At 39.2% G+C, this 16146-nt stretch overlaps 1 protein-coding gene across 4 annotated transcripts in view; it reads right to left on the reverse strand.

Annotated features, from left to right (window-relative positions):
- LOC105468711 (FCH and double SH3 domains 2) overlaps positions 1-16146 on the reverse strand; it is a 339082-nt gene that overhangs the window by 69803 nt on the left and 253133 nt on the right. For 2 of the 4 annotated variants that reach the window (XM_011718974.2, XM_071075240.1), the window contains exons 10-11: positions 3901-3996; positions 1173-1244 (exon numbers count right to left, since the gene is read on the reverse strand). The exons of 1 other annotated variant lie outside the window; for it this stretch is intronic. In XM_011718974.2, coding sequence (XP_011717276.1) covers positions 1173-1244; positions 3901-3996 — 168 coding nt within the window. The remainder of the gene's footprint in view (positions 1-1172; positions 1245-3900; positions 3997-16146) is intronic. One more of the 4 variants, XM_011718976.2, reaches the window with a different exon arrangement.

The raw sequence follows: 16146 nt of genomic DNA on the forward strand, positions 1-16146 counted from the left end.
TTAGTTTCCTCAACTGTAAAAGAAGGATTAAAAATAGCACCTACAATATAGAGTTGTTGTGAGATAAATTAATACAGGTAATGCCATTAGAAAAATGTCTAGCATGAAATAAATGTTCAATGAATGTCACCTATTATTTTTATTCTTTTCAATTTTTGTTTTCGCTTCCTGGCATGTTGTTTCTCCCTCTTTGCATAGTAAACTGCAATTCATCTTCAAGATCTAATCCATAACAAGTAGACACAATCCAGTAAAAAAATAGAAACAAGGTTTGAATAGACATTTTACCAAAGAAGATATATGAGTGGCTAATACACTCATGAAGATACTCAACATCATTAGTCATTAGGGAAATGCAAACCAGAACCACAAGATACTATTTCATATCCACTAGGATGATTATAATCAGAGCCAGACAATAATAAATGTCTGGCTGAGGCAGGAGGATCTTTTGAGCCCAGAAGTTCAAGGACAGCCTAAGCAACATGGTGACATCCCCTGTCTACTAAAAATAAAAATAAAATAAAAATTAGCTGTAGTCCCAGTTACTTGGGAAGCTGAGGTGGGAGGACTGCTTGAGCCAAGGAGGTTGAGGCTGCAGTGAGCTGTGATTATGCCACTGCACTTTGGCCTGGGAGACAGAGTAAGAAGACCCTGTCTTAAAAAAAAAAGAAAGGCTTTTTAAATGATTGAAGGTATGGAATGATTTTTAAAAATCATAGGCATTTATCTTTTTCCATTATGAAAAAACTAATTGCTTCCCAAGTCCTGCACATTTCTTCTTAGAAGACAGAATAGCAGAGCAGAAATAACATTACTATTGCAATCACAATAGTAACGTCATTAATTTACCATATGACTCTGGAGAAGTCTCCCTTATTAGGCTACAGTTTCCCCTTTAATAAAGACAAGATTAACTGTAAGGTTCTCTCCAGCACACCCACTGAAGAAAATTAAGGTGCTTCACACAAGATGAAAAATGAGAAGCTCAATTTCTTCACTATAAACAGGGAAGGAAATTCTTAATTTATAAGAGAAAACACAGTTGGTGCATTAGGAGCCTCTTATATATGTATATACATAACTTTCATCCCAACACCAGGTCCCACCCTTCATTAACATGCAAACCCACACATCCCATCCCTCCCGCCCTTGACCCACACCCCATATACCTCAGCTATGGTCATTCTCAGAGCACTGACAGGGGAGAGCTCAATATCCACCAGTTGGGCGGCTTTTAAACTCTGCCCAGTAAAGATTGCACAAGGACAAAAAACATAGCATAGAGTTAGAAATGTAAAGCAAACAAGGACACAACACCTAAGAACATTTAGCACAGTGTTTAGAAACAAAGGATTTAGGGCTGTAGTTGGGCTGGGAAAAAGTGAGATGAGAGTCACTGTTATTTTTCTGTGGAAAATAGCAGTGATAAAATAACATCAAATTAGTCATAATTTTAAGTCAAGCTTGACAAACTTGTCTCTACCCTGTATCTTCTAATGCTCTGCTTCATCCCTCCCAGGCTTCAAAGAAATCAAATCCCAGGAGAATGTGAATAAGTCATTGGCAAAAGCTGATTTTATTTAAAAAAAGCACTACGACAAAGGGCAAACGTTGTAATATAGAGGGAAATGCTGATTTCCTACATTTCTTTATATAGCTGCTAACAGAGCTACTTAAAGTGTAAGAAAAGTAATGAAGATACCTCTGGCAAATATGTTTCTATTAAACTGATACCATTAAACTCTGGAACTATATCACAAACTCCCCTGGTTCTGGTTCTAAATTTATCAATATACTTTATGAATATAATCTGACTTTCCTTTTGGCTTGCCTACATTGAAAGAATGTGCTAATAATGCCAACATGTGCCTTCTCATTTTGCAGAAGTTAAATTTCATTTCTATGTTACCAAATTAGCATTTTTGTTCTTTTTTAAAAATTTAAATAATGGCAAACATTTCCCATAAACTCAAGGACGATTACTGTATGCTTTTAAACAACTGCCAACTGGGGCCGGGCATTGTGGCTCACACCCGTAATCCCAGCACTTTGGGAGACTAAAGTGGGTGGGTCGCTTGAACTCAGGAGTTTGAGACCAGCCTGGGCAACATGGTGAGACCCCCCATCTCTACTGAAAATACAAAGAAAATAGCCAGGCATAGTGGTGTCTGCCTGTGGTCCCAGCTAATCGGGAGGCTGACGTGGGAGGATCACTTGAGCCCAGGAGAGGGAGGTTGCAGTGAGCTGAGATCACACTACTGCACTCCAGCCCTGGTGACAGTGAGACAGTAAACGTATTGAATATTTTTCTTCTTCCCTCAGCTGTTTTCAGGTTTCAGAAACTTGTCTTATAACTTAACCTCATTTGGTAGAAGGCTGTTAGCATGAAGACACTGAGTTTCTTGGCCACAATTCAGAAATAAATAATAAAACAATATTATTTTATTAAAAATAATAATAGATAAATAAATAAATAATAATAATAATAAATAAGTGAAAATAAAAACAAAAATTGCCAGTTAGAATCTACAGACAGAAAGTAGATTAATGATGTCACAGGCTGAGGTGAGGGGCATAGGGAGAGTGCCTGCTTAATGGGGTCAGGATTTCTTTTTAAAGTGATGAAATGTGGAACTACAAAGTGATGACAGTGCACAGCATTGGAAATGTAGTGACAGTGAATAAATCTTACACTTTAACTATGGTTAAAATGGTAATTTTTGTGTTATGTGTATTCTGCTACAATAAAAAAAAATGGCAGCGATGTAGAGGCATTAAAAGAAATTGCTAATTTGAGGTTTAATATTCTAAGAAATCTGAAAGAAATTATAAAAGGCCTATAATCTTTTATAAGACCAACCAAAATATTTCATACACACGTTCATTATTCCATTTATTAATTCTATTCTGGTTAAATTTTTTTTTTTTTTTGAGATGGAATCTCACTCTGTCATCCAGGCTGGAATGTAGTGGTGGGGTCGGCTCACTGTAACCTCCGCCTCCCAGGTTCAAGTGATTCTCCTGCTTTAGCCTCTCAAGTAGCTGGGATTACAGGTGCCCACCACCACGACCAGCTAATTTTTGTATTTTTAGTAGAGATAGGGTTTCGTCATGTTGGCCAGGCTGGTCTTGAACTCCTGACCTCAGGAGATCCACCTGCCTCGGCCTCCCAGAGGGCTGGGATTACAGGCGTGAGCCACAGTGCCCGGCCTATTCTGGTTAAAATTTAACCACTGATTTCTTTGGAGGGGTACAACATAAAGAGTTTCAGGGAGGCCGGACGCAGTGGCTCACGCCTGTAATCCCAGCACTTTGGGAAGCCAAGGCGGGCAGATCACGAGGTCGGGAGATTGAGACCATCCTGGCTAACATGGTGAAACCCTGTCTCTACTAAAAACACAAAACATTAACCGGGCCTGTTGGTGGGCGCCTGTAATCCCAGCTACTGGGGAGGCTGAGGCAGGAGAATGGCGTGAACCCGGGAGGCAGAGCTTGCAGTGAGCCGAGATTGAAAACAGCACTCCAGCCTGGGTGACAGAGCAAAACTCTGTCTTAAAAAAAAAAAAAAAAAAAAAAAAAAAGAGAGTTTCAGGGAAAATATAATTTACATTTGAGTAAACGTATTGAATATTTTTCTTCTTCCCTCAGATGTTTTCAGGTTTCAGAAACTTGTCTTATAACAACCTCACTTGGTAGAAGGCTGTTAGCATGAAGACACTGAGTTTCTTGGCCACAATTCAGAAAAAAAAGTCGTCATTATTCTGCATCCTTACAGTTTTGTTATAAAATTGATGAGATACACTCAGTTTTTTCCGTCTGTCTACACCAAGGATAACTGTTACTTGAGCACAAACGCAACTGAACAACATATGAAATGAAAATCTGTAATTCCCTTACAGTATCACTGTCACAAGGCTGGAACTGGAAGGGCTGGGGTTTGTGAAATACAGCATTCTCTTGCAAAAACAGTTGAAGATTGTAGTCCCGTACCACCTAAAGAGAAAATAAAATATCTTTAGGTCTTTAATGAGGTTAAAATGTCCAATTACATTATTAAGTTTAAGATTTATTCTGCTGTTTTCTATACAAATGAGAAATCATCCAACACTGTGGTAAGAAAGAAATGATGTTACACATTTTATTTTTCATTTTAGACAATGGTTATTATTTATCTGTCCTATTTTCTCAAAAATAAATTTGGAAAGTTAGTTTAGAAACTAGATCAGATTTGGGAACTGGACAATATACAAAACCTTAAGAAGGCAAGAAGATAGTTTTTACACAAAAATCTATTCTGTGTAATACAGAACAGGGTGCACATAAGGAAGCACATTGGTCTTTTCCATCTCTCCCAGCTCTAAAATTTTATGGGCCTCTTAAAGTCTGTTTCATGGCCATTGCCATCCACTAGGAAACTGCCAGATAATCCTATCCACAGCACCAAATAGTGTTTGTAAGAGTATTTCTCAGCACCTTCTTGAGGAGGTTACACACTAATTACCATCTTACAGCATACCAAGAAGACAGGCTAGAAAGGAATTTCTTTTTTCTCTCTTTTTTTTTTGAGATGGCGTCTTGCTCTGTTGCCTGGGCTGGAGTACAGTGGCGCAACCTCAGCTCACCACAAGCTCTGCCTCCCAGGTTCATGCCATTCTCCTCCCTCAGCCTCCCGAGTAGCTGGGACTACAGGCGCCCGCCACTGTGCCCTGCTAATTTTTTTGTACTTTTTTAGTAGAGATGGGATTTCACCGTGTTAGCCAGTGTGGTCTTGATCTCCTGACCTCGTGATCCGCCCGCTTCGGCCTCCCAAAGTGCTGGGATTACAGGCGTGAGCCACTGCGCCTAGCCTGGAATTTCTATAAAAGAAGAATTCTGATACACAGAAAGCAGAAGAACAAATAGCACAGAAAGGCAGCCATCTGAAAAAAAATCATTGTATTTACATACCTTGGGAAAGAGTGGAAATCAGCATCTGATGGGGCACCCCACTTTCTATTTTGCTAACACATTGCTTACCCCTTACTTATCTTTCATTTGCAGTATATTATAGCCCATTAGCACCTCTGCTAGAAGATGGGCAGAAGAAGAAAAAAAAAGTTCAAAGTAACTCTGTAGCTCTAATTTAGTAGTCCTGGGAAAAGGGATAATTGAGGAGATACAAAAAATAGTAGGTGTATATTGCATTTGGTTTACCAGTGCAATCCCAGTTCTCTATTGTTTCCCACCCCCTCACTCTACCAACCATTTATTGAGAGAGTTTACCAGGTCCAACATGAAACCCAGGGATAAGGGGGATATATAGATGAATAAGACGAACAAACAAGGTTAGTATCTTCAAAGAATTTATAATATGGAAACTGGGTGAACCAAACACACTACATAATTAAAATACACCACGGAGTGTGTAGAGGGTATGGGAAGAGAACAAGGTGATATTTAATCCAGGCCGATGATGGGGTGAGATGAGGTGAGGAGTCGTTAGAATATGGTCTGGGAAGGCTGGCTGAATAAACATATTCTCAAAGAGAAATGTACTTTGTTCTCTTCTTGGATTCCAGCTTTAAGCTAGAATAGCTGTGAAAGCTCATTACACAGCCCTCAGAGCCTCTCTAATCACCATGCAGAAAAGTTAAGAGGATCACCTCTCTAGCTGCCAAACCTGTCCTCAAGCACTATTAATCTTTTTGTTTTGTTTCTCTTGAGGAGGAGGTTTCAACCTTTTAAAATTTTAAACTCTTTGTTACGGAAAATTTCAAATACACATGTAAGTAAAGACAACAGTAGAATGTATCCTCATGTCTTCATCACCCCGTTTCCAAAACATCCCCTTATGACCAATATTCTTTCATCTTTAAGCCCATCTACCTCTTCTACTCCTAATTATATTGAAACAAGTTCCAGACATATCATTTAATTTATAAATATTTCAGTACATCTAAAAGATAAGGATTCTTTTAAGAAAATATATCCACATTACAATTTACAGTAAGTACTTATAAAGCAACAAGTTCTCAAATTTCCCTGATTGTTTCCTTTATTACAAAAATCAGGATACAAATATAGCCCCCACATTGCAACTGCACGATGCTGTTTAGGTTTCCTTTCCTATACACATTTCTTCATCTATCTCTGCTTTTCTCCCTCTTGCAATTTAATTGTTGAAGAAACTAGGTTTTTGTTCTGTAGAGTTTCCTGCAGTCTGGGAAAAAAATGACAAAGATGTAATTTTTATTACATCCTTGTAGTATTCTGTTTCCAGTATTTCCTATACATTGGAATGGGTGCTTTTTGTCTTGTTTATTTATTTTCTTGAGAAGGTAACATTTACTTCCATCAGGAGGCTTGCTTCTTTTCACAAACAGCTGTAGTGGGCTGAATGGTAGCGTCTCAAAAGATATGTTCATGTCCTAATTCCCAAAACCTGTGAATGTTACTTCATTTGGCAAAAGTGGCTTTGTAGAAGTCCAAGATCAAGTGTTGACAGTTTGATTTCTTCTGAGGGTAATTATTGTCAGCTTGTAGTTGGCCATTTTCTTCTGGTATCTTCATGTGATCTTCTCCCTGTGCCTGTTTGTGTCCCATTCTCCTTTTTTTCAAAAAGTTTTAATTTTTAATTTTTGTGGGTATATAGTAGGTATTTATATTTATGGGGTACATAAGATATTTTGATACAGGACTACAACGTATAATAATCATACCAAGGTAAATGGGGGTATCCACCACCTCAAGCATTTATCCTTTGTATTACAAACAATCCAATTATACTTTTTTATTTTTATTATACTTTAAGTTCTAGGGTACATGTGCACAACGTACAGGTTTGTTACATAGGTATACATGTGCCACGTTGGTTTGCTGCACCCATCAACTCATCATTTACATTAGGAATTTCTCCTAATGCTATCCCTCCCCTAGCCCCCCACCCCAACAGGCCCCAGTGTGTGATGTCCCCTACCCTGTGTCCATGTGTTCTCATTGTTTGGCTCCCACCTATGAGTGAGAACATGCAGTGTTTGGTTTTCTGTCCTTGTGATAGTTTGCTTAGAATGATGGTTTCCAGCTTCATCCATGTCCCTGCAGAGGACTTGAACTCACCCTTTTTAATGGCTGCATAGTATTCCATGGTGTATATGTGCCACATTTTCTTAATCCACTCTATCACTGATGGACATTTGGGTTGGTTCCAAGTCTTTGCTATTGTGAATAGTGCTGCCATAAACATATGTGTGCATGTGTCTTTATAGTAGAATGATTTATAATTCTTTGGGTATATACCCAGTAATGGGATTGCTGGGTCAAACAGTATTTCTAGTTCTAGATCCTTGAGGAGTTGCCACACTGTCTTCCACAATGGTTGAACTAATTTACGCTCCCACCAACAGTGTTAAAGCATTCCTATTTCTCCACATCCTCTCCAGCATCTGTTGTTTCCTGACTTTTTAATGATTGCCATTCTGTTGTGAGATAGTATCTCATTGTGGTTTTGATTTGCATTTCACTGACGATCAGTGATGATGAGCATTTTTTCATATGTCTGTTGGCTGCATAAATGTCTTCTTTTAAGAAGTGTCTGTTCATATCCTTTGCCCACTTTTTAATGGGGTTGTTTTTTTCTTGAAAATTTAAGTTCTTTGTAGATTCTAGATACTAGCCGTTTGTCAGATGGGTAGATTGGAAAGATTTTCTCCCATTCAGTAGGTTGCCTGTTCACTCTGATGATAAGTTTCTTTTGCTATGCAGAAGCTCTTTAGTTTAATCAGATCCTATTTGTCTATTTTGGCTTTTGTTGCCATTGCTTCTGGTGTTTTAGTCATGAAGTCTTTGCCCATGCCTATGTCCTGAAGGGTATTGCCTAGGTTTTCTTCTAGGGTTTTTTATTGTGTTAGGTCTTAGATTTAAGTCTTTAATCCATCTTGAGTTAATTTTTGTATAAGGTATAAGGAAGGGATCCAATTTAAGCTTTCTGCAAATAGCTAGCCAGTTTTCCCAGCACCATTTATTAAATAAAGAATCCTTTCTCCATTGCTTGTTTTTGTCAGGTTTATCAAAGGTCAGATGGTTGTAGGTGTGTGGTGTTATTTCTGAGGCCTTTCTTCTGTTCCACTGGTCTACATATCTGTTTTGGTACCAGTACCATGCTGTTTTGGTTACTGTAGCCTTGTAGTATAGTTTGAAGTCAGGTAGCACGATGCCTCCAGCTTTGTTCTTTTTGCTTAGGATTATCTTGGCTATGCAGGCTCTTTTTTGGTTCCATATGAACTTTAAAGTAGTTTTTTTCCAATTCTGTGAAAAAGTCAGTGGTAGCTTGATGGGGATAGCAATGAATCCATAAATTACCTTGGGCAGTATGGCCATTTTCACGATATTGATTCCATTTGTTTGTGTCCTCTTTTATTTCGTTGAGCACTGGTCTATAGTTCTTGAAGAGGTCCTTCACATCCCTTGTAAGTTGGATTCCTAGGTATTTTATTCGCTTTGTAGTAATTGTGAATGGGAGTTCACTTATGATTTGGCTGTCTGTCTGTTATTGGTGGAATGCCTGTGATTTCTGCACATTAATTCTGGATTCTGAGACTTTGCTGAAGTTGCTTACCAGCTTAAGGAGATTTTGGGCTGAGACAATGGACTTTTCTAAATATATAATCATGTCATCTGCAAACAGACACAATTTGACTTCCTCTTTTCTTAACTGACTACCCTTTATTTCTTTCTCTTGCCTGATTGCCCTAGCCAGAACTTCCAACACTATGTTGAATACAAGTGGTGAGAGTGGGCATCCTTGTCTTGTGCCAGTTTTCAAAGGGAATGCTTCCAGTTTTTGCCCATTCAGTATAATATTGGCTGTGAGTCTGTCATAAATAGCTCTTATTATTTTGAGATACGTTCCATCAATATCTAGTTTATTGAGAGTTTTTAGCATGAAGGGCTGTTGAATTTTGTTGAAGCCCTTTTCTACATCTATTGAAATAATCATGTGTTTTTGTTTTTTTTTTTTTTGAGATGGAGTCTCACTCTGTCTCCCAGGCTGGAGTGCAGTGGTGTGATCTTGGTTCACTGCAAGCTCCGCCTCCTGGGTTCATGCCATTCTCCTGCCTCAGCCTCCCGAGTAGCTGGGACTACGGGTGTCTGCCACTGTGCCTGGCTAATTTTTTGTATTTCTAGTAGAGATGGGGTTTCACCGTGTTAGCCAGGATGGTCTCGATCTCCTGACCTCATTATCCACCCAACTTGGCCTCCCAAAGTGCTGGGATTACAGGCGTGAGCCACTGTGCCCAGCCGGTTTTGTTATTTTTAAATGTATAATAAACTATTGTTGATGTGGTCACCTTATTGTGTCATCGAATACTAGATCTTATTCATTCTATCTAACTATATTTTTTGTACCCATTAACCATCCTGGCTCCCCCAACACCTGACTACCCTTCCCAGACTCTGGTAAACATCCTTCTACTCTTTATCTCCATGAGTTCAATTTGTTTTACTTTTTTAACTTTCACAAATAAGTGAGAACATGTGAAATTTGTCTTTCTGTGCCTAGTTTGTTTCACTTAACATAATGACCTCCAGTTTTATCTATGTTGTTGTAAATGACAGGATCTCATTGTTTTTCATGGCTGAATAATACTCCATTGTGTATATATACCAAGTTTTCTTTATCTGTTCATCTGTTAATGGACACTTAGGTTGCTTCCAAATCTTGGCTATTGTGAATAGTGCTGCAATCAACATGAGAGTGCAGATATCTCTTTGATATATTGATTTCCTTTCTTTTGGGTGTACACCTAGCAGTGAGATTGTTGAATCATACGGAAGTTCTATTTTTAGTTGTTGAGGAACTGCCAAACTGTTTTCCATAGTGGTTGTACTAATTTACATTCCCAGCAACAGTTTACAAGGGCTCCCTTTTCTCCAAATCCTCACCAGCGTCTGTGTTACTGCCTGTCCTTTGGATAAAAGCCACTTGAACTAGGGTGATATACTATCTTACTGTAGTTTTGATTTGCATTTCTCTGATGATCAATGATGTTGAGTACCTTTTCATATGCCTGTCTGCCATTTATTTTTATTATTTTTTGAGACAGGGTCTCACCCAGGCTAGAGTGCAGTGGTGCAATCTCAGCTCACTGCACCTTCTGCGTCCCTGGCTGAAGAGATCCTCCCACATCAGCCTCCTACAGACATATGCCACATGCCCTGCTATAGTTTTGTATTTTTTGTAGAGATGGGGTTTCACCATGTTATCCAGGCTGGTCTCTAACTCCTGGGCTCAAGTGATCCGCCCACCTTGGTGTCCCATAGTGTGGGATTACAGGCGTGAGCCATTGCACCTTGCCCTGTCTGCTATTTATATGTCTTTTTTTGAGAAATGTCTATTTAGATCTTTTGCCTATTTTTAAATCAGATTATTAAATTTTTTTTTCCTATAGAGTTATTTGAGCTCCTTATATATTCTCATTATTAATCCTTTGTTAGATGGATATTTTGCAAATATTTCCTCCCATTCTGTGGGTTGTTGCTTCACTTTGTTGATTGTTTCCTTTGCTGTGCAGAAACTTTTTAACTTGATGTGATCCCACTTGTCCATTTTTGCTTTGGTTGCCTGTGTTTGCAGGGTATTACTCAAGAAATCTTTACCTAGTCCTATGTCTTAGAGAGTTTCCTAATGTTTTCTTTTAGTAGTTTCATAGTTTGAGGTCTTAGATTTAAGTCTTTATTCCACTTTAATTTTTGTATATGGCAAGAGATAGGGGTCTTAATTCTTCTGCATATGAATATAAATATCCAGTTTCTCCAGCATCATTTATTAAAGCGATTGTCCTTTCTCCAATGTATGTTCTTGGCAACTTTGTCAAAAATGAATTCACTGCAGATGGGTGGATTTGACTCTGGGTTCTCTATTCTGTTCCACTGATATTTGCTTTTATGCCAGTACCATGCTGTTTTGGTTACTATAGCTTTGTAGTATAATTAGAAGTCACACAATAGGATTCCTTCAGTTTTGTTCTTTTTGTTCAGGATAACTGGAAAGCTTTGGTTATTCTGGGTCTTTTGTGGTTCTATAAAAATTTTAGGATTGTTTTTTCTATTTCCATGAAGAATGTCACTGGTATTTTGTTTTTTTTTTTTTGAGACGGAGTCTCGCTCTGTCGCCCAGGCTGGAGTGCAATGGCCAGATCTCAGCTCACTGCAAGCTCCACCCTCCCGGGTTCACGCCATTCTCCTGCCTCAGCCTCCCTAGTAGCTGGGACTACAGACGCCCGCCACCTCGCCCGGCTAGTTTTTTGTATTTTTAGTAGAGACGGGGTTTCACCGTGTTAGCCAGGATGGTCTCGATCTCCTGACCTCGTGATCCGCCCGTCTCGGCCTCCCAAAGTGCTGGGATTACAGGCTTGAGCCACCGCGCCCGGCCTGTCACTGGTATTTTGATAGAGACTGCATTGAATCTGTAGATTGCTTTGGGCAGTATAGACATTTTAAGAATATTGATTCTCCCAATCCAAAAACATGGAATAGCTTTCCATTTGTTTGTGTCCTCTTCAATTTATTCCTTCCTTCCTTCCTTCCCTCCCTCCCTCCCCCACCCCCTTCCTTCCTTCCTTCCTTTTTTTTTTTTTTTTGACGGAGTTTTGTTTCACTTTTGTTGCCTAGGCTGGAGTGCAGTGGCATGATCCCGGCTCACTGCAACCTCCATCTCTTGAATTCAAGTGATTCTCCTGTCTCAACCTCCTAATTTCTGTCATTGTAAGAGATCTTTCACTTCTTTGGTTAATTCCTATGTATTTTAATGTATTTGTAGCTATTGTAAATGACATTACTTTCTTGATTTATTTTTCAGAATCTTGCTGCTGGCATATAGAAATGCTACTGATTTTTGAATGTTGATTTTGTATCCTGCAACTTTACTAAAGGTGTTTATCAGTTTGAATATTTTGGTGGAGTCTTCAGGTTTTTCAAAATATAAGCCTATATCATCTGCAAAGAATAATAATTTGACTTCTTTCTTTCCACTTTGGATACTCTTTCTTTCTTTCATCTGACTGCCGTAGCTAGGACTTCTAGTATTATGTTGAACAACAGTGGTAAAAGTGGGCATCCTTGTCATGTTCCAGATCTTAGAGGAAAGGCATTCAGTTTTTCTCCATTCAGTATGATACTCATCGTGGGTCTGTTATACATGGCTTTTATTGTGTTGAGATACGTTCCCTCTACACCCAGCTTATTGAAGGGTTTTATCATAAGGGAATGTTAAATTTTACCAAATGCTTTTTCAGCATCAAATGAAATGATCATACAGTTTTTGCCCTTCATTCTGTTGATACGATGTATCATGCAGAGTGATGTGTGTATGTTGAACCATCCTTGCATTCTTGGGATACATTCCACTTAGTCATGATGAATAATCTTTTTAATGCGTTGTTGAATTCAGTTTGCTTGTATTTTGTTGAGGATTTTTGCATTAATGTTCATCAGGGATACTGGCTTGTTTTTATTTTTTGATGTGTCTTTGTCTGATGTTGGTATCAGGGTAATGCTAGCCTCAGAGAATGAGATGGGAAGTATTCCCTCCTCCTCTATTTTTTGGAATTGTTGGAGTAAAATTGGTATTAGTTGTTCTTTAAATATTTGGTAAAATTTCACCACAAAGCCACCCAGTCCCAGGCTTTTCCTTGCTCAGAGACTTTCTATTACAGCTTTGATTTTGTTACTTGTTTTTTCGTCTCTTCAGGTTTTGAATTTCTTCATGGCTCGATCTTGGTAGGTGTCCATTCTCACAATGCTATAATGGACTACCTGAGACTGGGTAATTTATAAAGAAATGCAGCTTAATTGACCCATGGTTCTGCAGGCTGTACAGGAAGCATGGCTGCGGAGGCTTCTGGAAACTTACAATTATGGCAGAAGGCAAAAGGGAAGCAGCTTAGTCTTACATGGCAGGAGCAGGAGGAAAAGAGAGAAGGGGGAGGTGCTACACACTTTTAAACAACCAGATCTCATGAGGACTCACTCACTACCAAGAGAACAGCAAGGCGGAAGTCCACCCCTGTGATCCAATTACCTCCCACTGGCCCCCCCTCCAACATTGGGGATTATTATAATTTGATGAGATTTGGGTAGGGACACAAATCCAAACCACATTGGTAGGTTGCATGAATCTAGGAATTTATCCTTTTTTTTTTTTTTTTTTTTTTTTGAGACAGAGTCTCAGTCTGTCGCCCAGGATAAAGTGCAGTAGTGCCATCTTGGCTCACTGCAACCTTTGCCTTCCTGGATCAAATGATTCTCACACCTCAGCCTCCTGAGCAGCTGTGATTTCAGGCATGTGCCACTACACTCGGATAATTTTTTTATAGTAGAGACAGGGTTTTTCCATGTTGGCCAGGCTGATCTCAAACTCCTGGCCTCAAGTGATCCACCCACCTTGGCCTCCTAAAGTGCTGTGATTACATGTGTGAGCCATCGCACCCAGCCCTATTTATCCATTTCTTCTGGGTTTTCCAATTTATTGGCATGTATTGTTCATAGTAGCCTCTAATGATCCTCTGAATTTCTATGGTATTGGTTGTAATGTCTCCTTTTTCACTTCTGATTTTATTTATTTGGTTATTCTCTCTTTTTTTCCTCACTAGTCTGGCTAAAGGTTTGCTGATTTTCAACAGTCAAGCCGAGAGCCAAATCACGAATGGACTCCCTTTCACAACTGACATACAAACAAACAAACAAACAAACAAACCCAAAAAACAAAAACCTAGAAATACCGCTAACGAGGGAAGTGAAGGACCTCTAAAAGGAGAACTACAAATCACTGCTGCTCAAATAAATTAGAGATGATACAAACAAATGAAAAAACATTCTATGCTCATGGATAGGAAGAATCAATATCATAAAAATGGCCATACTGCCCTAAGCTATTTATTTACTTATTTATTTATTTATTTAATTTCAGAAGGAGTCTCACTCTGTCGCCCAGGCTAGAGTGCAGTGGCACACTCTCAGCTCGCTGCAACCTGCACTTCCTGGGTTCAAGTGATTCTCCTGCCTCAGCCTCCTGAGTAGCTGGGACTACAGGCATGTGCCGACTAATTTTTGTATTTTTAGTAAAGATGGGGTTTTAACATGTTGGCCAGGCTGATCTTGAACTCCTGACCTCAAGTGATCTGTCCACCTTGGCCTCCCAAAGTGCTGGGATTACAGGTGTGAGTCAGGTGCCCAGCCTGCCCTAAGCAATTTATAGATTCAATGCTATTCCCATTAAACTACCATCGACATTCTTTGCAGAACTAGAAAAAACTATTTTAAAATTCATATGAAACCAAAAAAGAGTCTGAATAGCCAAGGCAATCCTAAGCAAGAAGAACAAAGCTAGAGGCATCACACTACTCAACTTCAAACTATACCACAGGGCCATTGCAACCAAACAGCATGGCACTAGTACAAGATCAGACACATAGACCAATGAAACAGAATAGAGAACCCAGAAATAAGACTGCACCCCTAAAACCACCTAATCTTCAACAAACCTGACAAAAAGCAATGGGGAAAGGATTCCCTATTTAATAAATGATGCTGGGATAAGTGGCTAGCCAGATGCAGAAAATTGAAACTGGATCCCTTCCTTACACCACATACAAAAGTTAACTCAAGATAGACTAAAGACTTAAATGTAAAACCCAAAACTATAAAAACCCTAGAGGAAAACCTAGGCAATACCATTCAGAATATAGGCATGGGCAAAGATTTCATGATGAAGATGCCAAAAGCAATTGCAGCAGAAGTAAAAATTGACAAATGGGATCTAATAAAACTTAAGAGCTTCTGCACAGCAAAATAAACTATCAACAGGGTAAAAACGCATCCTACAGAATGGGAATTTTTTTTTTTTTTTCAAACTAAGCATCTGACAAAGGTCTAATACCCAGCATCTATAAGGAACTTAAATAAGTTTACAAGAAAGGACATTCAAAAGTGGGCAAAGGACATGAAAAAGTGGGCAAAGGACATGAACAGACACTTTTGAAAATAAGATATACATACAGCCAGCAATCATATGAAAAAAACTCAACATCACTGATCATTACAGAAATGCAAATCAAAACCACAATGAGATACCATCTCACACCAATAAGAATGGCTATTAATAAAAAATTAAAAAACGAAGGATGCTGTCAAAGTAAAGTTGTGGAGAAAAAGGACGAGTTTTGCACTGTTGGTGGGAGTGTAAATTAGTTCAACCTTCGTGGAAGACAAGGTGGCAATTCCTCAAAGACCTAGAGACAGAAAAACCATGTGACCCAGCAATTCCATTACTGAGTATATCCCCAAAGGGATATAAATTGTTCTGTTATAAAGACATATGCTTGCTTATGTTCATTGCAGCACCATTCACAATAGCAGAGACATGGAATAAACCTAAATGCCCGCCAATGATAGACTGGATATAGAAAATGTGGCACATGTCCGGGCGTGGTGGCTCATGCCTGTAATCCCAGCACCTTGGCCAAGGTGGGCGGATCACCTGAGGTCAGGAGTTTGAAACCAGCCTGGCCAACAAGGCAAAACCCCATCTCTACAAAAATACAAAAATTAGCTGGGTGCAGTGGTGGACGCCTATAATCCCAGCTACTTGGGAGGCTGAGGCAGGAGAATCGCTTGAACTCGGGAGGCGGAGGTTGCACTGAGCCAAGATCATGCCATTGCACTCCAGCCTGGGTGATCATGCCATTGCACTCCAGCCTGGGTGACAGAGCAAGACTCTGCCTCAAAAACAAAAAGCAAAAAACAAAAAAAAAAAAAAAGAGAAAAGAAAAGAAAATGTGGTATATATACACCACAGAACACTATGCAGCCATAAAAAAAGAATGAGATCATGTCTTTTGCATGAACATAAATGGAGATGGAGGCCATTATCCTTAGCAAACTAATGTAGGAACAGAAAAGCAAATACCACAGGTTCTCATTTATAAGTGGGAGCTAAATTATGAGAATACATGGGAACAATGCACACTGGGGCCTACCAGAGGGTGGAGGGTAGAGGGTGGGAGGAGGGAGAGAATCAGGAAAAATAACTAATGGGTGCTAGGCTTAATATATGGGTGATGAAATAATGTGTACCAAACCCTCCATGACACAAGTTTACCTAGTAAT

The sequence above is a fragment of the Macaca nemestrina genome, chromosome 12, assembly GCF_043159975.1.
Source record: "Macaca nemestrina isolate mMacNem1 chromosome 12, mMacNem.hap1, whole genome shotgun sequence".
NCBI lineage: Eukaryota > Metazoa > Chordata > Mammalia > Primates > Cercopithecidae > Macaca > Macaca nemestrina.